The 27507-nt window shown below is 38.1% G+C and overlaps 2 protein-coding genes across 10 annotated transcripts in view; both read left to right on the top strand.

The window, feature by feature from the left end:
* Nucleotides 1–3621, top strand: part of terf2ip (telomeric repeat binding factor 2, interacting protein) — a 123524-nt gene extending 119903 nt beyond the window's left edge. For all 5 annotated transcript variants that reach the window (XM_089118097.1, XM_089118093.1, XM_039657344.2 and 2 more), the window contains 3 exons: nucleotides 296–1418; nucleotides 1501–1622; nucleotides 2929–3621. In XM_089118097.1, the coding sequence (XP_088974223.1) occupies nucleotides 308–1418; nucleotides 1501–1622; nucleotides 2929–3483 (1788 nt within the window). In that variant the 5' untranslated portion in view covers nucleotides 296–307 and the 3' untranslated portion in view covers nucleotides 3484–3621. The remainder of the gene's footprint in view (nucleotides 1–295; nucleotides 1419–1500; nucleotides 1623–2928) is intronic.
* A 1407-nt stretch (nucleotides 3622–5028) lies between these two features.
* Nucleotides 5029–27507, top strand: part of rnf123 (ring finger protein 123) — a 166637-nt gene continuing 144158 nt past the window's right edge. For 2 of the 5 annotated variants that reach the window (XM_039657263.2, XM_089118047.1), the window contains exons 1-21: nucleotides 5029–5146; nucleotides 5858–5960; nucleotides 6054–6141; nucleotides 11074–11153; nucleotides 11440–11534; nucleotides 12684–12738; nucleotides 14152–14237; nucleotides 15465–15551; nucleotides 15789–15856; nucleotides 15961–16086; nucleotides 17443–17557; nucleotides 20222–20326; nucleotides 20416–20541; nucleotides 21887–21979; nucleotides 23348–23421; nucleotides 24079–24196; nucleotides 24349–24448; nucleotides 24524–24585; nucleotides 25560–25631; nucleotides 26177–26297; nucleotides 27304–27405. In XM_039657263.2, the coding sequence (XP_039513197.2) occupies nucleotides 5882–5960; nucleotides 6054–6141; nucleotides 11074–11153; nucleotides 11440–11534; nucleotides 12684–12738; nucleotides 14152–14237; nucleotides 15465–15551; nucleotides 15789–15856; nucleotides 15961–16086; nucleotides 17443–17557; nucleotides 20222–20326; nucleotides 20416–20541; nucleotides 21887–21979; nucleotides 23348–23421; nucleotides 24079–24196; nucleotides 24349–24448; nucleotides 24524–24585; nucleotides 25560–25631; nucleotides 26177–26297; nucleotides 27304–27405 (1852 nt within the window). In that variant the 5' untranslated portion in view covers nucleotides 5029–5146; nucleotides 5858–5881. Of the gene's footprint in view, nucleotides 5194–5857; nucleotides 5961–6053; nucleotides 6142–11073; nucleotides 11154–11439; nucleotides 11535–12683; nucleotides 12739–14151; nucleotides 14238–15464; nucleotides 15552–15788; nucleotides 15857–15960; nucleotides 16087–17442; nucleotides 17558–20221; nucleotides 20327–20415; nucleotides 20542–21886; nucleotides 21980–23347; nucleotides 23422–24078; nucleotides 24197–24348; nucleotides 24449–24523; nucleotides 24586–25559; nucleotides 25632–26176; nucleotides 26298–27303; nucleotides 27406–27507 lie in introns of all 5 variants that reach the window. The other 3 variants (XM_039657261.2, XM_089118054.1, XM_039657262.2) reach the window with 3 other exon arrangements.

Here is a 27507-nt window from a genome sequence, read left to right as displayed (position 1 = left end):
TTAAAACAGCGTTGATTGAATTCAATGGCATAAAAGATAAAACTGTTTGCATATGAAAAGAAGAAACGTGTTTGTAAAAACCAAGTTACATTTGAATGCTTCTAGTTTTTAATCAGAACTATCCACCATCAAATTATCCACCAATATATCAAACATACATTTTTACAATACGCCTCAAATAACAAACATAAATAAGATACCTATCGTTTTATTATTAAAAAGCCAAATTAACAGGGTTAATTTTTTTTAAACCATTTTAATGTGAAAACAATTAACTTTCACAATGAATCCTCAGGTAATCTTCACAATGTCAAAGCCAGGAGAGGAGAAGGTCTCTGAAATATCTCCCGTCTTATTCCTGGAAGCCAGTGGACATTCAATGCGCTTCTATGTGAGACCCGGTCCGACTAAAACGCAGCTTTACCCTCTGATATCTAATGGCGGAGGCATTCTGTGTCGGAATCAAGAGCCCGGAGCCATTTTGCTGGTCGATCCGGGCGACGTGACCAGTGCGATGGCGAGCACTGGGCAGAAATACATCTCTTCGAAATTCATCCGAGATTGTGTAGAGCAGAACCAGCAGTTGGACCGGGACGACTATGTGATCAGTGTGGGACCGTCTGTCCAGACGAGGATGGCTGCCCGTCACCAGGGCACCGGACGTCTGGGTTACTCGCCTGAAGACGACGCCGCTATTGTGAAGTTCATGGAAAAGCGGCTGCATGAAGCCAAAGGAAACCTGGTTTGGAAAGAAATGGAGAAGCGGAGTGTCACCGGCCACAGCTGGCAGTCCATGAAGGATCGGTTTCTAAAGCACCTTCAGCACAAGCTCACGGAGAAAAGCCCGAAGAAAAGCCCCTCTAAAAGAAAAGCTCTTTTGTTTACTCAAAGCCCCTTATCGAAGAAGACAGCGACTCAGACCTCAGAACCAGAGGCTGATACAGACACCTCACGAAAGTCCGACGCTGTGTCGGATTCATCTGAAACGCAAATCTCCACAGAGTGTCCAACTGTTAGGACCATCCCTCCTCCTTCTCCCGAGAGAGCCAGTTCTCCTCCAGAGGCGGCCAGCGAGTCTCTGCATGAGCGGCAGGATGAATCCCGTGTCCCGGTCCAAGAGCAAGAAACTCCAGGGCCTCCTCCTTCTCCCGAGAGAGCCAGTTCTCCTCCAGAGGCGGCCAGCGAGTCTACACATGACCGGCAGGACGAGTCCCGTGTCCCGGTCCAAGAGCAAGAAACTTCAGGGCCTCCTCCTTCTCCCGAGAGAGCCAGTTCTCCTCCAGAGGCGGCCAGCGAGTCTCCACATGAGCGGCAGGATGAATCCCGTGTCCCGGTCCAAGAGCAAGAAACTCCAGGTCCTGAAATATCCAAAAGTCCTAGATTAGAGGAAGATCGTGATGGACAAGACATTCCAGATGGTATTACATGATTTTATTTATTTACTGTGTTGTTCCTCAACAAGCTTTGTCCATAAACCTTCTTCATTTCACTTTACTTTAGGATCAAGTGAACAACCATCTCTCAACAAAACAAAACAAACAACCAGCAAAACCGCCACAGCTGATTCTAAGAAACTTGGGATTCTTGCAAAAGCTGCAAGAGAATTTGAGGACTCAGATGTGGTAAGATTGAACAGTATAAACCCCATGAAACTAGTATGAAAGTGTTTAGAAACCAACTTGAATTGGTTTCAACAATTTCTAAGATCTTCACAAGTTTTAACCCCTTAGCTGTCACCCCCCTTTTTGAGAATGGGGGTTAAAATGCACTATTCAAACTTAAATGGTTGTAATTCAAGAATGCTTTGGAATATACCCAAGTTTGGTCTTGTTTTAAAGAAAACACTCAGCAGAATATTGCTGAAGTGAAAAGACTTCAAAAAATGAAAGTATGAAAAAGTTATGGAAGTTTAAATTTACAGTAAATCAAATATACTGTACTATATATTTATTTTATATAAAATATATATTTTACAAAATATTTTTACTCTAAAATTTCTATAAAATCAAAGCCATAAATCTTATCAAATTGTGTTCCAAATTTGAAGTTGATATCACAAAAATTGAAGATCCCATGAGATTTTATTTAGGTGTAGTACCAAAAATAGCCACCGGGTGCCTTTGAATTTAGTTGTATACATTATGCCTTAACAAATTAATACATTTCTGTCATAAATATCAATTCTGTCACAAAAATTGGAACCTTGAGACTCTGACCTTTCTGACAATATCAGTTTTGTCAAGATTAGGAAAGGTTTTGATAATAAATTATGAAATATAATGACGCCCAAAAGGGGAGGAGCCTGATAAAATAAGTTCCGTTTCTATGGTAACGCAACGTTCAATTATAAAACAAATTTCACACGATGAATTCTGAGTTTATAAGCTTTCAAATGATGCCCAATTTATGATAACTACTAAAATATGTGATATAATAAAAAAAGGCGATAAAAAATAATATTATATTTTAGAGGATAATAAATATAAATATTATCATTTTTAGAGCATAATATCATACTATATTTTTTATTTTTTATAGAAAAATACTAGATTGTATGTTTTATTATGAACTTTTAGCATAAAAACAGAAGTTTCAATGATTAATAGTGGGTTCATCGACTTTTTGTAACAAAGGTCAAAACTCCTGTTACGATGCAGATTTTTTGAGGTGCACTCTTGTCATAAATTCATCAATTACTCTTCCTACATAATTTTTAACACAAAACAGGGGTAGAATATCTATTTAGAAGTCTTAGACCATTCCAACGATATATAATTTGTCATAATTAGATTAGGATTTAATAGAAATATAGTGAAGTAAAGTTAGGCGTCCCGGTACCGGGACGGTGACCGTTAAGGGGTTAATGAGGTTTCCATTGCGTTTCAGCTAAGTGGATAAATGTGTAGTGACTTGAATGTATTTGCACAGATGGATGAAAGTGAAGAAGGGGAAGACCCATGTGAAGCCCCGATCGTCGAGCCCTCAGACGCACATGAAAGTTCGGCGACACCTTTGATGTTTGCCAGGGAACCAGAGAGCCAAGCTGAGCACCACGAGGAAGCCCGACAGGAATCAGCGGCTCCTGAGGAAGAGGAGCATCCTGGGCCCAGTTCCACAGCGTTCACCGCCCACGCAATCATGCTAAACTCCGAGTCACGGGAACCAAACCACAGCCAGGCCGGAGGAACGCCGGAGGAAACCCTCACCAGGCTCAAGGAGCAGGTCAAGAGCTTGATGAGAGACAGTAAGAAAGAACTGGTTGAGGTGACCAAGGCGCTGTTGAAAGCCAGCGGTGACCTTGCACGCGCTCGGGTGTATCTGATCGATGGGTACGATCAGGAGATTCACGGGCCGCTCTGGAATCATCTGGACGACGAGGTCCTCCTGTTGGCGGATTCGTATGAACTTGAGCAGCTTCAGTTGAAATTCGGAGTGGAGGAAGTGAGCAGGAGAAGAGCCTTCCTCACGGGAGGCAAGAACTGAGAGGATTTGCTGTTGCTTGGTTTTACAATATCACTCAGTTTTATATTCTCAGTTCAGTTTTGTGTTAAAGTTCATATGAGAATTTTTGCTAATAATTACTTTGTTATTTATATATATAAATTAAAGTATTTTCCTTACTGATTGTGTGTAATTGTGTTAAACGCAGTATTATCGCAGTATTATAAGTTTAAAACACATTTACGTACTTTGTCTGTGGATCTTAATTGCAATCTATACAAATCTAAACCTAAAGTCTAATAACTGTTTTTGGATTATTGAAAAGATTTCAGCCTATTTGGGGCCAAAGTGTGGTCGCTTGAAGGACGAAAAAGGGCCCCTGGCTGGCTTTTGGTGATTTTGACAGAGGGTAAAACCAAATTCAACTGTATGTTTTGCACGAGGGCGATACAGTGCAGGTTTTTAAGTAGGTTCAAGTTGGCCACATTAAGTTTTTGAGTTGAAAGTGACTTATTGCTATTCATCACTACTCTCTGTTGATAATAGACGTTTACATTTCCATAATGTGACAGCACCTTTATTAGTTAGTTAGCGGTTCTCAGCTTGTATATTGTCGCTGACTTGTCAGATACGCTACTCTTAAAAGTAATTATCTTAAAATGTAATTCCTGAGGTGTAAAACTGATCAAAACGTTGCGCGAGTGGCATGGTATGGTCACGTGACATCTGTTACTTTTCTCAGCGCTGCTGACGATGGCTCAATCACAGTCGTTTGTGATTATTGGGAATGTTATTCAATCAGTGGCAGAGTGGAACAAATTTTCACGGGTAGCCTATGTCAGATACAGACAAATAGTAGATTTAAGTATAGTAGATTTTAGATTTAACCCGACGTTTTTTAAAGCACACAAATATTTCCAGATAACGCAAATACTTTTAGGGATTCGTTTTTTTTTTTTTTAGCGCTTTTAAGCGTCCCCTGCCGGAATAAAACGGTGGCAAAAAGTTAGTCAACAACATTTGCCGCCCAGTGGTCTTTTTATGGATTTGATGATTCGCTTTCATTCGTGTCTACGTATTTTGTCCTAAAACGCGCTCTATAGAAGTGAATCTTATGTGTTAAAGGAATTGGGTGGCACAATTTACGTGCTTACCTAAAGACAGTCTGTTTAAATTCCTGCAGGGGGCTCTACATGGCTCACAATGCCCACTCCCACATTCAATCATACTCAAAATACTGGATTTTGTTTACTAAATTGTATAGTTTTAATCTGTTGATTTCAAAGAGCGACACTTGACGTCTAAATACAAATCGACCAACGCAATCGCTAAATGATAAAGAAAACATTTATAAATGTCTCTTATTGGTCCATCCAGAACAGCACTGAGTAAAGATACACATTTTTTTTTACATATTTATAACGACATTTTGAAATATTAATAGACAAATGAATTAAAAACTTAACGAGAAAATATATATATATATATAAAAAAATATTATTTAAACCCTTTCTTATCTGACCAATGAGAGACAAGTTTTGGGCCACAAGCTCCGCCCACTTTATCATCCGTCTCTTCTGAGTGCCATCCGCTCTGCTTATTGTATTTCTACGGTTAAAGGCAGCGACTGTAGACACATTTAAAGCGGAGTGTTTAATAACAAAATCTGCTGATCTTTAACAAACACAACACACCAAGTCAGTGAGTAAGTTACTGCTGGAGAAATTAAAGAAACCATAAGCGGTAATATATGTGTATATCATATTTTATGTATTATCATAGCAGCTCTGGCTGTCAAATGTTCGACACGGAGCCTGAAACACATTAAATATTGTTTTTGATGCACATATGTTGGGCATTTTAGATTCCCGACAGTCCTTAAATCATATTTATATTGTTTTTAAACATATACATGTTGTTAATGCCATAAAGCCGTTATGTTAGCAAAATAGTGGCTAAAGAGAGAGAGAGGGAGAGAGTGATTACATTGTGCAAATGTTTGTGTGTGTTTGCTAAAACAACAGCATGAAAACATTGAACCTGCAGGGTATTTAAATGTAGTTTAAGCCTGTTGTCAAAATGATTTCTAGTTTACACTGCATTGTTCTACATTGTATTTATGTTGGTATTACACAAAAAGATAAACATAAATACGGATTCTGCTAAAATATAAACAATCGTCTAACAATCATCTAACAAAAATGAAGGCCTGTACCATACATATTTTTTTGACTACTGTGTTTTGATTTGGACATATACTACGGTAGTGTCATATAAATATAATGTAGCATTTAAGCATGTAGCACCTTATCTGATAAGTCACTGGTACTTCTTCTGTACTGTAGTATATATATTTTAAATATTGTGAAATGCGGTAATTTTTGAATGCAGTAATTGGTCTGTGTTTGTTTGTCAGATCAGTGATCTGTCTAGAGGCAGAATGAGCACAAAGGGTGGCACTGCCCTGTCCCGACGCAACTATCGCCTGGCATCCGACACAGACAAACCCAAAGTCACAGGTATTTCCCTCTAAAATAACATTTTATAGCAGGTTACCCCCTGTAAATACATTAAACAAGAAGAAGATGTGTTAATTATGTGTGTTTTCTCAGGTATTGTCAATGAGAAGTTACTGAGCGACTATCTACACCATGTGTTTCCTGCCTCCAGTAAGCAGGGACCAGCATCGGCCGTGTACAGGTTAGTTCATTGAAAAGTATTTTGGGGCTTTTGCCTCGTTCTATATAGAATTTTTATTTAATTAATAAAAAAAAAAAATTGTGTATATATACATAGGCTACGTATCAGTAATCAGTAATGTAATCCAAGCACCACAATATGAAAGTAATGTAATCTGATTACTTTTGGATTCCAAGGTCACAAATGCAAATAAAGAAAGTCAAGTAAAAAGCAATATTTATGTGAATGATTGAAGGCGGCTCACGTGATCATGACTCGCAACAGAACCGATCACTTGTTTAGCGTTCATGTAAACACTACATTCAGATTCACCAATCAGAATGAATTCAGTAAGATTGAAACAAAAGCTGTACATGTAAACAATGAATGGCGACTGCAGAAAGCAAAAACTGAATCCCGGACATCGACGGCCGGACATGTCCGGGAAAAAGAGGATGGTAACTGCTAAAGATACTACTCAACTTTCTCCACAGAACAAGAGCCTGCTAGCTTAGCTTCCAAAACAAGATGGCCGACACTTTGTGTAATCCCAATCCTCTATAATGCATCCGTCTGTGTATTCAGTACCTTCGTCCATATTTTCCAAACGTTTCTGCCGGTGAAATCAAATGCACTGGCACTGATCTATGATTGGTCTGTTAACGCATTAGGCCCAACCCCCTATGGGCGGGTTTGAAAGGGTGGGATCTAGTGCTTATAGCCTTTACAGAAATCCCCCCTCTTACACTTTCTCCTACAATGATGTAAAATGACGATTTTTGCGTCATTGTAGGACGAAGTGAAAAAGGAAAATAGCAGATTTCTCTCGTCTCAGGGGAAAATGAGAGAGTGTTGCACGACCATTCAATAGTATAACTGGGTTTCTAACAATGGAAAGCTTAATGCAAATGGGTGGAGTGTCCCTTTAAAAACCTAAACTCAGACTTTACTCCCTTCCAACATAAATTGTCACTGTTTCCATCTTTGCAACTTCTCAAATTAAATACGTTCACCCCAAGCAAAGGCTGGATATAGGCTTCATGAGTCATACATTTCTCTCCTGAAAAGTAGCTAGCCTCGCTAGGGTAGTCGGTTACAATGCAGTACATCCGATTTCACTTATTATCACCTAAAGATATTAAGGACAATGACGCAGTGCACAGATCCCGAGGGTGCCACCGCTCCATACACACAGAGTATAACCAACTATATAATTGCAAGATCATCTCCAATCTCATTTTTCTGTCCAACACCACGTCACTTCTCCTTAGAATGTCATTTCCGAACATAGTATTCAGCTTCGGTACTTTAGTGGCTATTTGTCCATAAACTTAAGCAAAAACAAATACTAACAAACTTGAGGCTACGTCATGGTTAGGCTTTACGCAGGTTCAGAGGTACCAAAGCAAAGTGATTTCCATACCAAGATTGAGTTTGAGGAGGTTTATTCACACAGTTAAGCAAGCTCACAGACATTTCTGCTGCCTCTCTCACGCTGGTAAAAAACCATATGCCCTCTCACTCGTTGTTTCGCTTCCCGGGAGATGTAGTTCATAGAGCGATTTTCACATAAAACTAAATGTTACTCTTCTGTTTTTGACTTTCAGAATGATCTTTTAAATTGACAAACATCATATGTGTAATTGAGGGCACAGTTCAGACAGAATAAAAAGATAAGTTGTCTCTCGCCATTGACTACCCAGACAGCAAACTGACATTGAATCAACGTGGAAACGACGTCTCTCATGACATTGAAACAACGTTGATTTTGCTCATCGAATTAACGTTGAACCAACATCAGACGCGGCATTCTTCAAAGCTAAATGAAATCGAAAATTGGTTTGCTTTCATAACGTTGAAACAACGCGTTGATTTCAAGTTGATTTTCCGTTAGTTTTGAAAGAATGACGCGTCTGACGTTGGTTCAACGTTAATTCGATGAGCAAAACAATGTCAGATCAACGTTGTTTCGATGTCATATTTCCACGTTGATTCAACGTCAGTTTGCTATCTGGGTACCATTCATATTTTTTCCGAAATAAGGTCCTATGAGCCGGAAGCGGAGGGGCGGGACTTAGGCTCTCTATAACTAACTAAAAACAAACTAATTTTAAAAACAAACTCTTTAAATTACCAGCGTAATTATCAGCGTAAATGACAGAAACCATATTTCGAAAAACAATTTTTGAAGTGTAATTTAATTGTTTAGTTGGTCTCGCGTGCGCAGGCGGGGTTTATGACCTATACTAGGACCGGCCACCGGGGGGCGATCAAGACGTTTTGGCTTCACTTTTCAGGGCTTGTGCGGCACGTTTGTTTTGAACCATTATGTTTGTCTATGTGGTTGTAGTCTGAGGGACTAGAGTTCTGTGCAGGATGCATTTTTCAATCCCGCTCCCGCAAGATTATGAACCCTGCCCGCCCGCTTCCAGCTCACTCCCGAAATGTTCACGCTTTGTCATTCATGTTCTGAATATGTTGCTTCACAGTAGCCTACACTTGCAATCTTTAGTCCAAGATTGTTGGACAAAAAAAATTGGCCACTGGATTAGTTTAGTCCGGTTATAGGACTATGTACAACTGCGAACAGCACTCCTGAAATGTTCACGCTTCGTTTCTGCCCCCAAAAGCCTGTAGGAAGAGGTCTACGCTATTTTTCACTCCCGATCTGGGTAGATTCTGTCCTGTTTTGATGTCTTTAGGCTATTTTTTCCAATTTCCTTCGTACATATCCATATCTTCCATCCCGCATCCGCACTCCACAATTCAAAACTTGTCCCGCGACACACTCTGCAGAACTCTAGGAGTGACTTTCTTATTCTAGGGAGCATCTGATTGGACAAACATCTGTGCAGCGAAGGATGAGTCATCAGTTTATTCGATCTGCTTACTTTTTTTATTTAACATAACATAAATCATGAAGAGATATAGTGTGATGCATTAGTGGATGTTGCTGGTGTGTTGTGCCGTTGGCTCTGTCCTGTGCTCACCTCCAGCCAGTGTCTGGTTACTGGTGCTGATCTATACATAGAGCATGATGGGACATGAGAGCCAGCTGACATTCGCAGAGGGCTGAAGGCGGCCTTTGTAAAGGGTGGATTTGTTTACATATGATCTCGAATCGTGTAATTTATGTCAGGCACCATGATGGGAATCTGTCACCACTGTGTGAAGTCATGTGATAGTAGACTTGACTTTATCCACAGATATTTAGCTTAGATGAAACTTGAGATGTTTTGGTCTGTTTGATCCTGCCCACGGCCAATTTACTCAATATTGTTTTGACACCCTGGGTTGCCTGTTGATGGAAAACACAACATATTGCAGCCATAGAAGCCAACAAATGATCCAAGTCAGAGATCACAGATTCTACCTGACCTAAAGATCCTCGTTAGTTTAGTTCGAAACGGGGACAACATGTACAGTTGGTAATGTGAAAGCTGTCATGCCACCCTTGAGGGCACTGAACCCGAAAATGAAGGCAACTGACACTAAAGTAGAAGAGAAGTAACCTCTGCATGCATTTGGGGGTACTGGGAATAAAAAGCTCCTTGACTAGAGGCTTATTAAAACGCATATAAATCAACTTACAGGGTAAGGGCCGTCGGCTTCAATTGTCCGTTGTGCTCGTTCCTGTTGCTTGTCCTCAATCTGCCAACCCGCGTGAGCGTCGAGTCTGAGGAGAAACAACCCTGTCCAATATTTTATCTTTGGACTGCAATACCCATTTCAACCACTAGCAGTCAATATTACATACTGCACCCTTAAAGGGTTAGTTCACCCAAAAATGTAAATTCTGTCAGTATTTACTCACCCTCATGTTGTTCCAACCCCGTAAGACCATCGTTCATCTTCTGAACACAAATTAAGATATTTAAGATATTAAGATCGCTCCTGCATACAGTCCATAGGCTTCTTGAGGTACTGGCTCTTGCTGTCCCCGAAAAGTCATTAAAGACATCGTTAAAATAGTCCAAGTGACTACAGGGGCTCAATCTTAAGTTTATCAAACGACGAGAACACTTTTGTGCGCAAAAAAACAACAAAAATAACGAGTTTATTTCAACTATTCGTTTATTTCTCCCTCTGCGCGAGTCAGGTTACTAGTTTAATAGCGTAAGCTTCTGTTATTGTACGTCACACGCATCACACACACACATGACCAATAGTGAGCCTACGTGTGACGTAGCTCTACGCAATCACACTACGTTAACTGACTACAGGCCAATGGAGAAGGAAGTGAATAGTTGAAATAAAGTCGTTATTTTTGTTGTTTTTTTGCGCACAAAAGTGTTCTCGTCGTTTGATAAACTTAAGATTGGGCCTCTGTAGTCACTTGGACTATTTTAACGATGTCTTTAATGACTTTTCGATGCCAGCAAGAGTCATTCCCTCAAGAAGCCTATGGACTGTATGCAGGAGTGATCTCAATATCTTAAATTTCTTAATTTGTGTTCCGAAGATGAACGAAGTTCTTACGGGGTTGGAACAACATGAGGGTGAGTACATACTGACAGAATTTTCATTTTTGGGTGAACTAACCCTTTAAGGCTACATTTACAAAACAACTTTTTTCTTTGTGTTTTTTCTCGTAAAGACAAAAAAAAGACCTCGAAAAATATATAGATTTTTTTTATAATTCAAAACTTGTACTTTGAAACTGGTTTTCAAAAGTTTGCATTTTCAGGCCCAGTAAAACTCAGTTGTTATAGTGTCATAGCTAGTGTGTTTTGGGTGGTTTTGCTAGTGTATTTTTTACAATTTACATTTCACAATTTTGCAATCTAGATTAGAAATAGTGCAGGATTTTTTTTATTTAACATCTAAGTCTTTTTTTGTATAATGTTTTCCATATTTAAATTCCCATATATTCATTGTGGATTCTTTTATTATACTTTAATAAACCTATTAATAGTATGTAACCTGACAACCCATCATGTCTCTTCCATGTAGAAAAACCCTGACGTTCCAGGATCTTGGAGCTCACCTGGAGAAGCTGCTGGCTGAAGATACCGTCGCTGAGGACGGCAAAGGTCAAACAACCACTTACACATACACTCTTACCTGTGCTGCTGAGTGTCTCACAAATGAGACCTAAATACATTTATTAAAATAAAAACCACCTATTTTTTTTTGTATTTACTCATACTTATGAAACTTCTTATGAATTATCTATAGTCTATTACCCCCAAATATTAATTTCATTTTAGTTTATTTTTATGTTTGGTCATTTATTTATTTATTTTGATTGATTACAGGGATGTTTTCTGCCATGTTTTCATTGATTTGATGATTTTTTTCCCCTCTTTTTGTATACAGATCAGATAGAAGGCTGCCTTGGACCTTCAACTGTTGTATTGGATCACAGCAGTGGGTTTGAAGGGCTGTTATTTGTTGACGATGATCTTTTGGGGGTGAGAAATTGATCTCTCTAGATTTTTTTTTAACATATTGTACTACTACAAATTATCTGGCAAGTAAAACTTCAAATTCAAGTCAGATTTAAAGTGCCCCCATTAGGCTTTTTTGGATGTGACATTTAATGTAGTTTGTAATATAGCTGTTTGTGAGATGCACAAGGTCTGCAAAGTTTCAAAGATAAGTTAAGGTTTTTTTTTCCCCAAAAAGAAGAGCCATTATTTCAGTCCTACCTACACTACATTTTTTGTAATAAATTTGCATAATGCCAGTCTATGGTCTTCATCTACTTTGACCCACCTCAAACACTGTAGTTGTAGCTGAGGCATGGAAGAGTTTGGTTCGGGTTGTTGATATGTTAGATGGCGCTGTTTTTTTGAGCTGCAAAAGCAAATCCACTTTATATGCACTTTCAAAGGATGAGGATTTGCGGTCGGATTGGTACGGTCACCCTAAAACACTAAAACACTAAAACTGACACCATTGTTAGGGTTCATATATATCACTGTTTCTAAAACGCTCTGTTAGCAGTTGACCAATCAAATCTGAGTAGGCTAATCACAACAGACTGGGCAATCTGACCAATCAGAGCAGAGTTGACCAATCACAACAGACTGGGACACCTGACCAATCAGATCTGAGTAGACCAATCACAACAGACTGGGACACCTGACCAATCATATCTGAGTAGACCAATCACAACAGACTGGGCAATCTGACCAATCAGATCTGAGTAGATCAATCACATCAGACTGGGACACCTGACCAATCATATCTGAGTAGACCAATCACAACAGACTGGGCAATCTGACCAATCAGAGCGGAGTAGATTAATCACATCAGACTGGCCCATCTGACCAATCAGAGCAGAGTAGCCCAATCACAACAGAGCTGGGCCATCAGAGCAGAGTAGACCAATCACAACAGACTGGGTCATCTGACCAATCAGAGCAGAGTAGACCAATCACAACAGACCAGAAAATTCACAGACCACTTTAAATTCACTTCAAATTTAAGTCAGTTCACTATTATATTGGTTTGATGGTGAAAATGGTTTGCACAGTAACACCAGAAATATCTATTAAGATATGTTGCTTACTGGTAAATGTGTTCAGTTTTGTTCTTCCTCTCTTTCTTGATTGAAGGTCATCGGCCACAGTAACTTCAGCTCCATCAGAGCCACCACATGTGTTTACAAAGGTAACATTTCAATAACGAAAATGTACCAATTCCTTGCTATTCTTAAAGTAAGTTGGAGTTAATGTACATCTAAATATAGCTGCAAACAGCAATTATCTGGGCCAACAAGTCAAGCCAACATGGATGGGAGCATCAGACCAACTGCCACAACCAGCAATTAAAGATATTTTGAGATGATTTTAGGCAAAATGGCTGAAAAATCATAAATGCATTCACTAGTAATTTGATTTAATGGTTTATCATTTCCGACCAATAGGTGACGCTGTGACCAAATTGATGTGGTTTGTGTGGTCAGAGTAAGGTGATAATGACACATGCATAGTTTGGTGTCAGCATGCCAAAGCATTGGAGAAATACAGCCTCAAAGTAATTTTGGCATCAAGCCTCAACTTTCGGTATAAAAAATTGGTATCTATGTTCTCGACAGGACCCAAGAAATCATTACATCAGACTAATTTAATATTAATAATATATGTTAGAGTTTGAAAACACCTTCTGGTGCTACTTGGACATGTCATCAGTGACAAACAATATTAATTAAAAAAGTTATTAGCACTTATGGAAATTTTATTATAACTTTTGACCACAAGGTAGGACTGTCCCGAAACTTTTCAAGTACCTTCAGGGCATCACAACGATATGCCAAATGTGTTCGTAAAATATAGTATTTTATAACGAAATTCAAAATGGCTGAAGCGCAAAATGACCAAAATGGAGAAATTGGGTATAGTTCAACTCGACATGCTGCACCAAATCTAAGGAGACCAGTTAATAGCAAAAGTAGCCATTTTTCATATCTCCTGACGACTAGGTGGCACTGTGCCAAAACTGCGCAGGTAGACTCAGTCCATGGTTGTCATAACACACACCAAATTTGGTCAAAATACGCTAAAGCGTTAGGAAGATAGAGCCTCACTGTCATTTTGGTGTGCTCTTCGTCGAGTTTCTTTGCGTGTTATTCGATAACTTGAATTCTATACATTTTTTATTTGTCGGCCTGGTCTAAAGACGATCGGTTTAAATTTTCGTGAAAATCTGAGCGTATACCTAGAACTACATATTTCATGACGTCTTGAGTCAAGGAAAGTAGAGGAAAAAATACTTTTGTTTCTAGCTCTCACGGTTCAAAAGTTATTAGCATATACTTTGGACAGTTGGTGGCGCTAGAGGGATTGAGTTAGAGGCTCCAAATTTGCTATGGTGATAGTTCAGACTGTCCTCTATCTGTGTGCCTAATTTCACAACTCTCCCGCAAGTGGTTCTATGGGCCGCCATAGACAAGAACAATAAGAACGCCAACGATTACAATCGTTGCTTGACCCCTAATAATAAAAAACACCAATTAAAACAATTACTGTATTATTGTATCACCACGAAATGTATTATTTTTTAATCGCTTTTAATTGGTTTTAGGGAAATGGGTCTATGAAGTTCTCATCTCATCTCAAGGCCTAATGCAAATCGGATGGTGCACACTGAACTGCAGATTCAACCAAGAGGTACAAGCCTTCATTTGTGAAGTAACCATTCACGTGTCAACTTTGGAGAGCAGAGCCTCAGCTAGCTCTCATGGGAAGCTTTTCAAGCAGCAGAAATCACGTAGATTAATCTAGATTACATGATGATTGTTCGCTCTGCTCTACAAATCCTTTTTTAAGTGTCTGGTTTGGCTTAATCCATCTGTAAAATTGGATTGTTCAAGTGTATTAACCCTTTAGCTGTTAACCCCATTTTTGAGAATGGGGGTTAAAATGCACTATTCAAACTTATATGGTTGTAATTCAAGAATGCTTTGGAATATACCCAAGTTTGGTCTTGTTTTAAAGAAAACACTCAGCAGATTGAAAAAACTTAAAAAATGAAAGTATGAAAAAGTTATGGAAGTTTAAATTTACAGAAAATCAAATATACTGTACTATATATTTGTCATTTTATATAAAATATATATTTTACAAAATAGTTTTTACTCTGAAATTACTATAAAATCAAAGCCATAAATCTAATCCAAATTTGAAGTTGATATCACAAAAATTGAAGATCCCATGAGATTTTATTTAGGTGTAGTACCAAAAATAGCCACCGGGTGCCATTGAATTTAGTTGTATACGTTTTTCCTTAACAAATTAATACATTTCTGTCTAAATCTAAAAATTTGGAACCTTTAGACTCAGACCTTTCTGACAATATGTTTTTTTGTCAAGATTAGAAAAGGTTTTTTATCATAAATTATGAAATATAATGATGCCCAAAAGGGGCGGAGCCTGATAAAATCATTTAGAGACTGTTTCTATGGTAACGCAACGCTCAATTATAAAACGGTTTTCACAGGATGGATTCTGAGTTTGTAAGCTTTCAAATGATACCTAATTTATAAGAGATGCGATAAAAAAGATAATATTATATTTTAGAGGATAATATATATTATAATTTTTAGAGGATAATATTATATTATATTTTTTTATTGAAAAATACTACATTGTATGTTTATTATTATGAACTTTTAGCATGAAAACCCAAAGTTTCAATTATTAAAGTTGTGTGCGTCAACTTTTTGTGACAAAGGTCAGAACTCCGATTTTTTTTTAAGCAAAAAATCATCGGTTACTCTTCTTACATAATTTGTAGCAAAAAAACAGCAGTCAAATATCTATTTAGCAATCCTAGACCTTTCCAACGACATATAGTTTGTCATGACTATGACAATTCTGCTCTGCGCTTGTCTTCAGGAAGGGGTCGGGGACACGCCGGACTCATACGCCTACGACGGAAACAGAGTCCGCAAATGGAATGTGACAACCACCAACTACGGCAAGGTGAAATCACAGCGCTTTACACATCCAGGTCACGGGTCATGCTCAGTTTGTCCTTGCGAATTTGGTTGACCTTGACAGTTAAAGTCTTAGAGTGATATAACTTGCTCAGCCTCTGCTAAAGATTTCTGACTCCACATTTTGAGCCAATGTTTTATGAAAGCCACTGAATGCGATAACCTCTGTTAATGGTAAAATGATTGTAATGCTGATGCGTTGTTTTCATTTGTTTTAATGTAGTCCTGGGCTGCTGGCGATATTGTCAGCTGTTTGATTGATTTGGATGAGGGAACGATTACATTTTGCCTGTAAGTATAGGTTTATTATTTGATGTACGTTATAGTTTGGTGTGAAAGAATTTATAATCAGTATGTTAAAGAAGTATATCTGTTGAATTGTTTTCTGTTTTTAGAAACGGGCAGTCTCTTGGTGTTGCGTTCAGCAATATTAAGACGGGGCCGGGCGTCGCATATTTCCCTGCGATCAGTCTTTCCTTCAAAGAGTCTGTAGCCTTCAATTTCGGCAGCCGTCCTCTCAGATATCCTTATTTATATACATATACAGACAGATTTTAAATAGTTCAGTCACATTTATATAATGTGTGTTGTATTCAATTTAATTAAAAGTCAATTTTTAATAAATTAACTAAATATGTATAACATTACATTTTTATAATTAGATATTATTTATAATAAATTAGTATATATTTACGCTTACCATAATGTTAATTTCAAGTACTTAAAGTTGTTTATGACTTGGATATGGTAAGTGATAAGAAATGCATTTAAGCATTAATAAATAGTGAGTTTTATTGAATAATAATTTATTACAATGTAGACTGATTAATGAGTCTTCCAAATACAAGTAAATACATTTTGTTTTTTTTTTAAGTAAAATTGACTAATAATATGATATACATTCAAATCATCATATTAGAGTGATTTCTGAAGGATCATGTGACACTGAAGACTGGAGTAATGATGCTGGAAATTCAGCTTTGATCGCATGAATTACATTTTTACATTTATTAAAATAGAATTTTCCAAACTTTTAGAGTAATATTAAGTATTGTAAATAATTTTCAGAATCATTACTCCAGTCTTCAGTGTCACATGATCCTTCAGAAATCACTCTAATATGAGGATTTGATGCTCAAGAAACATTTATGATTATTAAAAACTAGGGCTGTCAAACGATTAATAAAAGTTTGTGTTTACATAATATATGTGGGTGCACTGTGTATAATTGTTTTGTATATATATATATATATATATATATAAATACACACACATGCATGTATATTTTAGAAAAAATATTATTTATATATAAATATTAATATTTATATATAATATAAATTATATATACAATATATACATGGAAATATTTCTTAAATATATACAATAATTTTTTTTCATGTATATATAAGAAAAAAAATATAAAATATTTATATTTATATATAATATAAATGATATATAAATCTAGATACAATAAAATCATGCTAATATTTCTTAAATATGTACAAGCATGTGTGTATTTATATATATATATATATATACACAAAATAATTATACACAGTGCACCCACATATATAATGTAAACACAAACTTTTATTTTGCTTGCTATTAATTGCGATTAATCGTTTGACAGCCCTATTAAAAACTGCTAATTAATAATTTTGTGGAAACCGTAAAAATATTTAATCAATTTGAAGTATAATATAATCTTTAAACTCAAACCTTTGAACGATAATGTGTGTGTGTGTGTGTGTATATATATATATATATATATATATATATATATATAGCATAATTCATGTTTTTCAAGTGAAATAAAAACAAGATGTATAAGTGAGCGGTGAGAAACCCATGAATTCCTTAACCCATCTGTTCTTCACGTACCCTGTGGAAGGTTACCTTCCTCTTCAAAGCCCACCAGCCACTGACCTCATCAAAGCCAACAGGCTTCTGGGATACCTCAAGACGGCTCTGTCCACCTCCATCGACACTCAGGTACCCACAGAGGCCAAGACAATTCCCACATTAAAGGGTCATGTGTCATTATATAAAGAAGAACCATTGTGCTTTTTTACATTTTCAACTTTCTATAGTGTGTAATGTTGCTGTTTGACTATAAAAAGGGTCTGAACATTTGACAGTAAAGCACTGAGCTTGAATTGAGATGCAGATACAATAAAATTGTATCAACAACAGTAACATGTAAAAACCTATTTATTGGGAAACATTTAAATCTGAACAAATATAACATTTAAATGGGGTAATTTAATGCTGGAAAAAGTGTGAAGCACACGAAAGTGCTTGAATCTCTCTCTCAAAGGTTGTACGAACCCTATAATGAATATTGTAAAAACATTTGGCTATTTTTGCCACAATACCATGGTTACAGTTAGCGTTACTACTTTAAATCCATGGAATCCATGTGAAAGCCTTCTATAATTGTTCATTCATGAAACAATGTTTCTTCTGGTTTCCATGATCTGATATCTGGTTTATTTCAGAGAATTCAGCGTCAAAGTTTAATGAATGTGTCATAGTATCCCTAATTTTTCCCTGGTTGAGTTGGGAAAAATCAGCGGATCAATCAGAGGCATCGTGCTTTTCTGGAAGGAGGGTCTTCTTAGAGACAGGAACTAAACAGGGGTGCGTTTCCCGAAAGCATCGTTAGCCGACTATGGCCTCAAGTTGGTCGCAATTTCCATTGAACTCTATTGGTAACGACGGAACTTGCGACCATAGTTGGCTAACGATGCTTTCGGGAAACGCACCCCAGAGCGATACTGGAGACAATGGAGAATATGGGGAAAAAATAATGTGTTTTGAACATTTAAAGGAGAACTTCGGTCAATTTTAACATTGAGCTCATTGTTTTGTACATTTGGAGAGCTGTCAGTACAGACAAAAACGACAAAAATCGGTGTTGCCTACAGCGTGTTATCCTCTTTTTAATATTCGCACCCTGCTGACTTCAATGGGGCATGTTTTAAACCTGCTTTTAGCCTCTTAACATCCTTGATTTGTCATTACGAGTGCACAGCCATGTGAGTGGTGTTATTAAGAGTGACCACGGTCAATCTGACTGCAGTAGATGTGAAAGATATTAATAAAAATGATGTTAATTCAGCCAGCTCACATACCTCTATTTACTTCCTGTTTTCGGTTGAAGCCCACAGTAGTCGATTGTCGATCTCACGATCGCGATCATTAGTGAATATCATCTCAAACCACCTCCGTGTGTGCAACATCTGATTTGGATGAACAATCCATTTGAGCTGATATTCTCAGAACACCACACAGTGGTAGGTTTGAGATGATATTCACTGATGATCGCGCGCGCGAACTCGACAATCGACTACTCTGGGCTTTGACCGAAAACAGGAAGTAAATACAGGTATGTGAGCTGGCTAGGGCTGCACGATTATGGCAAAAATCATTATTGTGGATTATTGCCTTGAAGTTATAATTGCGATTATTAATTACGATGATCACAATTTACATTGAATGATGTTTTGAACAGCTTCGAAGTGACTGCATGCAAATTGTTATATCAAAATAAAACAGCTGAAAACTCCTCCTGGGAAACTTTCAATGCTTTTCTATGGTTTAAAGTAACACCAAGTAATTTTTCCTCTTCGGTCGCCCTACTGGTTGGAAACGAAATTGTCCATTGCCGCTGTCGTAAAAAATTTAGCCTACCGTCGCACGCTCGCTCGCTATTTATCCAGCACCGGCTTTAGAATGAACGATGTCTACAGACAAGGTAGAGTATGTTACATGATTTCATGAAAGGATGATGTATTTCGATATCAAAAGTGAAGAAAAACGAAATAATGACTATTGTAGCGCTTGACGTAAAGCAGTCGAATTTTGTAGTTCTTTTTGTGGACTGGTTCCTACCCGAACCCCGAAGTTACATAGTGCCAGTAAAAGTGTTACAGACCCCGTCAGGCGATGGCAGAAGTGCCTTTCACCCTGTTACGACTTGATGAACCACTGATAAGATTTTGGAAACATTATTTTAAGGTAAAAAAATGTTAGGTAGTGTTGCTTTAATGCTAATTATAATGTTACACTAACTAAAATTAAAACAATGGGGAAAAAACCCTTAAGATAAGCTGTAAAAAAAACCACACATTTTAAGCACACAGAATAATAAAAGTGGACTTTTTGTAATTGTGCCTTTGAACGATTACATAATTGTGGCATCCATAATTGTAGTCGCGATTACAAATTCGATTAATTGCAGCCCTAGAGCTGGCTGAATTAACATCATTTTTATTAGTATCTTTCACATCTACTGCAGTCAGATTGACCGTGGTCACTCTTAATAACACCACTCACATGGCTGTGCACTCGTAATGACGAATCAAGGATGTTAAGAGGCTAAAAGCAGGTTTAAAACATGCCCCATTGAAGTCAACAGGGTGCGAATATTAAAAAGACGATAACACGCTGTAGGAAACACTGATTTTTGTCGTTTTTGTCTGTACTGACAGCTCTACAAATGTACAAAAAATAATGAGCTCAATGTAAAAATTGACCGAAGTTCTCCTTTAAGCACGAAAACCTACTCTAGTAGAGCCCAAAAACAAAATCAAGACTTTATAAAAGGGCATAAAATGGCTATATGTGAAGACATTTGATTTTCTCTTTCGTCAGGAGGAAAAGATTGTTGAGAAAGAGAGCGGGACCTGGCATCTTCAAGGAGAGCCCACCGTCCTGGTCACCCTCGCACATATATTTAACCACTTTGCACCTCTCATGGTAAATCAGTAAAATCAGTTTCAGTTAAACCTTTGTCATTGTGCCATAAACCACTTTACTTATTGGGAATGTGTGTGTTTGTTTGGTAGTGTAAAGTGTACTTGGTGGAGGATGTGCTGATGAACTTCCTGTTGAGTATACTGGAGGGAGGAGGATCTGTCGACGAGCATCCATTCATACATCAGCTGCTGGACCTTTTCTGGCTTCTCATGGAGGTACAGACCAGAGATTGTCTAATTGAAGAGAATTGGCACTGGCTGGTTACTTCCACGTCTCTGTCCATGCGGAGGCGCTCACGGTCGAGTGCAGAATGAATGGGAGTCAATGGGGTTTCACCCCCAGAAATCCACTTTTCTCAGGATGTAATTTTTTGTCAAGTAGTTTGAAAGTTGCATTCAAAAGGGAGGGCTAAGATAATACACTGAGCTGAAAATTGCATTTTTAAGTTCACTTATCTGTTCTAAAAATCCGTTCAAAAATGTGATGACGTCACACAATAGCAGAATGCTAGTGTGCTCCGGCCAACAACGGCCTAACCTGTAAGAAATCAAAAGGACATAAGTACTCGTTCATTCGACTTTTGGCCTATAATCTATATTGAACTTGCGGAAACAACAATAAAGTCTATGTTAATTTAACGACAAGCAGGTGAAAGACACACTTTTAGCCGTTTAGCCCCATAGACTCCTATTCATTCTGCTCTCACCCGCGATCACCTCCAGTGGAATTCTAATGGAACTGCAACCAAGATGATACACAACGGCGCTAATAGGAAGTGCCAAGGCTCTCCGTTAGACGGGCTCTGGTACAGACACAAAAAGTTCAATTTAAAATCTGCCTTAGGGTTCACAATTGGCAGGTTTGGTTCAATTAAAACAAACTGGTGCGGTCGCTCCGTAAGTGCAAACGCTGCCATCCAAACCCTGGTGTGCACCAAATAATTGAATCGAGCCCCCTAAAAAGGTTGGTTTTGGTCTGTTTCTAAACGAACTCTAGTGCGGTTTGACTGAGATTTTAACTCTACACGGGTCAACGATACCTAAACAAACCAAAAACCAGACGTGATGTCCCGTGATGAAATTTTTTTTTTTCCATCATATTCGCGATGTTGCTCATTATAGGATCATTATAGCTCTTCTTGAGTTCTTAGCTTAGCTGTAAATGCTAAGCGAACCAGGACTGAATGTATCTTATTCTTTTTTGTTCCGGACGAACGAACGAGAGAACGAACGAAAGAACGACCAAACGAATGGCCGAACGAAACGAACGACCGAACGAACGTCAAAATGAACGACCGAACGACCAAACGAACGACCAAATGAACGACCGACCGACCGACCGAACGACCAAACGAACGGCCGAACGAAACGAACGACCGAACGAACGACCGACAAAATGAACGACCAAATAAACGACCGACCGACCAAACGAACGAACGACCAAACGAACGACCAAACGAACGAACGAACGAACGACCGGCCGGCCGGACAGAATGATATTTATGAACAATGGCAGATCTCCAAATGTATCTTTTTGTCATTTTTTGTTCTCCTCTTGAAGGACTATGAGGTGAATGAGTGTCTAAAACAGCTGATGATGTCACTGCTGAGAGCGTATCGTTTCTCTCCCATCATCCCTGATCTGGGCTTTCAGGTGAGAAGCTGAATGATTCATCTCTCATGCAAATCCATAAGCTGTTGTAATGTCATATCGTCATTAGCATGTCAGTTTGTTAAAACGGTGGTGTGTTATTGGAGCTGAGAGTGATCACTCCAAAGGGGCTCTACCTTAGCATGCTGGGAATTCATACTTCAATGCATGTCCATGCTTAACGTTTGCTTTTGTGTCTAATCAGAGCCAGAGAGATGTTTGAAGTCCTCTTGGCCCATAGATGTTCATTGCATTTATCATTATGCCTTCACCAGGCCTGCATGTCCCACTTGAAATAAATGAAAATTAAAATGACGGAGGCACTTTGTTTCAAGCTCGCTGGAATTTGTTTATTGAGTTTGTTTGACGTCCACGTTAGGGCTGGGTAATAAATATCAATTTCTCGATATTAATTGATTCTCATTTTTACGAACCGATATCGATTCTTAAATCTCAAGAATCGATTAGTCATCCTGTTTCATTTGAATGAATGGATCATTGTATCGCGGCTGCGCGCATCCAAAAAATCGCAATAATCTTTGTCCTTTATTACTATTGATATGAAACATAGTCTCAATTTTCAAATTACGTCCATTTTCTTTAGAAATTCAAAAACATAAATAACGTTTCGGCGCTGTGGCGTGAGATCGCTTTGGCACAGCTCAAGAGAAGCAGCAGCGCTGATCTCTCTTCCGGGTTAATAATACCAGTCACAGTGCCAAATAAACATGAATGAGCATCTGAAAGTGTGTTAAACGATAAAGTGAAACTTTTCGAAATCCGTATCATGTCACATTGATTCGGTTAATCAGCGTTTCAACCGTGGAAAGACGTCAGTGTAATCAATGTCATGTATCGTCATATTTACCTCAGAAAACCCACATAAACTCGTTAGTCAGCTAGAAAAAATAACTCTAGAGAGGAGCATTTTGCTAAATATATACACCATATTACATATGCATGATAATCTTAATGTTCTTAATGCATATTTGAATAAATCTCGCAAGTTTTTAAGACATCCACCATGTAAATGTTTTTCATATAATCTTCTTACTATAAAAATAAATAAAAGTGTAATTTAAGTGTTTGTATACCTACAAAACAGTTCATTATTACCTTCATATTAGGCTAATGAGGCCTAGTAGGCTACAACTAGACTCCCATAGTTTACCGATTTGATTTCCTTGAGAAAATTTGCCATTTATTGTAACTGATATATAAAATAATCAATATTGAATCGAATCGAAATCAAATCGAATTGTGAAATTTGTGTCAATACCCAGCCCTAGTCCACGGTTGTGAATGGGAATTGGCAACATGTCGATTGAAGCACTGTCTCACTGAAATCTGTTTTCTTTCTCTGTTCTCTAGATTCATTACCTTCGTCTGACCACAGCGATCCTCCGTCATGAGAAATCCAGGAAGTTTCTGCTCAGCAATGTTCTATATCCTCTTTAATTATAGCTTAGCAGGCTTTCAGAAAACACCAGAAAGGTTAAACATTTGGAAGGGGAAATATCTATTTAAAAATAAATTGAATCATAGTCATTATGTGTTTTTTCCTGAGGTCATCGCCGAGTTCTGGATAACTGAGATAGATAGGTGGAATAGATACAGCTGATGTTTCATCCACATGAACTGTGGACATGTTATGCTAAGTTTGTCAACCAGAAAGTGCCCACAAACTTTAATGTCTGTATTTAACATATATTTTTTTTAAACTAGCAAACATACACTCACCTAAAGGATTATTAGGAACACCATACTAATACTGTGTTTGACCCCCTTTCGCCTTCAGAACTGCCTTAATTCTACATGGCTTTGATTTAACAAGGTGCTGAAAGCATTCTTCAGAAATGTTGGCCCATATTGATAGGATAACATCTTGCAGTTGATGGAGATTTGTGGGATGCACATATATATATATATATATATATATTGGTTTAATATATTACTATAAATTAGTTGCTTAACAGTAGAGCTAGTAACCAGTGTTTGTCATAATATGAGACTAAGAAGTTTCTTTGGCACAGAGGAAGAATAGAGAAGTTAGATGTGTTTCTCTGGGAGATTTAATGGCTGTTGGTCCTTAACAGTGTCACGTTTGACGTGCTTCGGTCTGTGGTCTTCTTCTACATCAAGACCCCTCTGAGAGTAAAGGAAGCAGGGCTAGAGGAACTCATCCCCACCACCTGGTGGCCGACACGCTTCGACAAAGAGGTCAGAAACACCTGTCCAGATGATCATTATCAAGCACTATATTATGCACGATGCAAACAGCGTTTCCTGAAATGATCTCGTCAAATAAACACTAATCTGAGCCGAGGCCTTGTTTAAGCGACAGATGAATGATTCTCCTGACGTGTGTCCAGGGGAAAGACGAGAGAGACACGCGCGAGGAGACGGCCGACGAGAGGCTGAGGCGTCGAGCGTACGAGCGCGGGTGTCAGAGACTGAAGAAGAGGATCGAGGGTATGTCACGGTCACTCACACAGCATCAAATCTGCAGCCCCGTCTATCAGTGTAACTCTGCGTCTGTGTGTTTAGTTGTTGAGGAGCTGCAGGTTCAGATCCTGAGGTTAATGCTGAACAACAAAGACAAGGGGACGGTACGTCGATGTGTGTTTTACAAACTTCTTGTTTTGTTTCGTCTCGTGGCGGCCTCCACGGACGATTATACTGAAAATGAACGTGACATTTTGTGAGACTAATTGATCTCAAATATGATTCAGACCTTAAAGCAGTAGTTCACTTTAAAAAAGAAAGAAAAAAAAAAACTTTTGCTGATAGTTTACTCACCCCCATGTCATCCAAGATGTCCACGTCTTTGATGAAAACATTCCAGGATTTTTCTCCATATAATGGACTTCGATGGGAACCAAACGGTTCAAGGTCCAAAAGACAGTTTCAGTGCAAACTGTTGAAAGGGCTTTAAACGATTCCAGACGATGAATAAGGGTCTTATCAAGCCAAACGATCGCTCATTTAATAAATAAATAACAAAGTTTAAGTTTTATAAGCTCAAATGCTCGCCTTGCTCTGTACTTTGATGCACGTTTGTGACTTTCTTGTTCGAAGTCGTTCATCAAAATGAATGAATCTTTTCCCGAGTCGACTCGTTCATTTTGTTCATTGAATGAGCAAAATGACACGAAAAAAGATTCTTTAATTTTGATGAACGACTTCGAACAGGAGAGTCACGAACGCGCATCACAGAACAGAGCAAGGCGGGCATTTGAGCTTATAAAACTTAAACTTTGTTATTTATTTTTTCGTTTCGCTTGATAAGATCCTTATTCATCGTCTGGAATCGTTTAAAGCCCTTTGAACAGTTTGTAGTTTGCACTGAAACTCTCATTTGGACCTTGAACCGTTTGGTTCCCATTGAAGTCCATTATATGGAAAAAATCCTGGATTGTTTCCATGAAAAACCTTAATTTCTTTTCGACTGAAGAAAGAATGACATGGACATCTTGGATGACATGGGGGTGAGTAAATTATCAGCAAAAGTTTTTTAAAAGTGAACTACTCCTTTAAAGTTGTGCCATGTTTTCCTGGGTCAAACGGATCTCTCTTTTCACAGGGCGAAGCATCTCGATACATTTTCCTGAACAAGTTCCGCAAGTTCCTTCAAGAGAACGCCAGCAATAGAGGGGTAGGACGCAGGACACATGTTGACCTCACATATATCCATATAGTATCTAGATATTCTTTGAGGAAATTCAAGGGATATGTTCTTAAAGGGATAGTTCACCCAAAAAAAGAAAATTAGCCCATGAGTTGGCTTTCTTCTTTTAGACGAATACATTCCGAGTTATACTAAAAAATGTCCTGTCTCTTCCGAGCTGTATAATGGGAGTTTTTATTATAACGTAATATTATACAAGGTCTGAAAGAAGAACGTCGTATACACTTGAGGGTGATTAAATAATTTTTTTGGCGAACTATCCCTTTAATGTGTATTGATGACTGAATGTTGTTTTATGAATGGTTGAGGCATTTATTGTGCTCAGATTGTTCTTTTTGTCATTGAATTTGATGGTCATCACTTACACTTAACAGCAGAAAGTGCATATGGCCATTTTCTGTAACATGATTGTTATCGATTGGATAGTTTCAGTTGTTCCCCGGTAATCAGGGTTTTGATATTTGCCTCATGCTTGATGCGAAGTGACGTTATGTGTGTGTTTGTGTGTTCAGAACCCCACAGTGTTGTGTCCTCCTGAATACATGGTGTGTTTCTTACACCGGCTCATCACGGCCATTAGGAGCTACTGGGATGAAGGGAAGAGAAAAAGCTCTGGATCCATCAACAGTGAAGGTAGATAACACACACACTCTGTTTTTTAAAGGGATAGTTCGCTTTGAAATTAATTTTTGATATGTTTTAGCTTACCTCAAGGGCATCCAAGATGTAGGTGTCTTTGTTTCCACAGTATTTTCAATTTTGATATTTTTAGGTCAAACCGTTCTTGTCTGTCAGTCATATAATGGAGGTCTATGGTCACCACCTCTAAGAGCATGCACAGAGAAGTCCAAATTAAACATGATTTTATGACTCGTGGTGTGGTTATTCACGGCAGCGCCATCTTTGATTTTTAGTGAGCCTGAAAGCGAGGCTGTGAGGGATAGACATGCATCTCTTCAATGGGCTGTAGTGTTATTTAATGTGTTTTCGGATTGTTCTGCTCACGAAACACTGGAAAAAATATCTTTCCAAGAAATTTCAGTTGACAAAAAAAAGGCCCGACAATGTAAGCTGTGGGAAATTGTAAGTAATCTAGGAGCTTTATTCAATTTTTACAGCGGATGCCATTGGAAACACGGTAAGCTTATCCCTCACAGCCTCACTTTCATACATGTCATGGCGCTGCTCTGAATAAGGTCTATAATGGAGGTCTATGGTCACCACCTCAAAGAGCATGCACAGAGAAGTCCAAATTAAACATGATTTAATGACTCGTAAATGTAAGTACACATTGATGGCCTAAGACACGAAACGAGCGGTTTGTGTGAGAAAACACAAACTATATTCGTTATATTTTCTGAAGTACGTGCATTATCATCATCACATTTTAAGTATAATGTTCATCTGTCTATAAATTCTTCGTTTACGAGGATAAGTCAGATTATTGGAAGAGGTATTTGTACACCAAAAAAATATTGAATTTAAATAATAAAATACATAAACTACACATTGTCCCTTTAAATATTAAACATATTTGCTAATTTAAAATTAATTATTAACTAAATGTTAACGATAAATCTTGACTGAAATGAGTTTGAAGCTCTAAAATGAAGTGTTGACCCGGTTGTGTTTCCGCCAGACGCCTACGTGCCGCCTCAGCTCTTTTACAACGGGAAGGTGGATTACTTCGACCTTCAGCGTCTGGGAGGACTTCTCTCGCATTTGAAGAAAACACTCAAAGGTTGGTTGAAAACCCCAAGTGAAGTGTGTTTCAGAGAATCACCCAGTGTGCATCTGCACTAGACTCCACCAGAGGGAGCACAAGGTTTGCTTTGAGTGTTCC

This window comes from Pimephales promelas, chromosome 2 (genome assembly GCF_988280905.1).
Source record: "Pimephales promelas chromosome 2, fPimPro1.hap1.1, whole genome shotgun sequence".
NCBI lineage: Eukaryota > Metazoa > Chordata > Actinopteri > Cypriniformes > Leuciscidae > Pimephales > Pimephales promelas.
The sequence above is the reverse complement of the archived record's forward strand: the minus strand, read 5'-3'. Positions and strand labels throughout refer to the sequence as shown.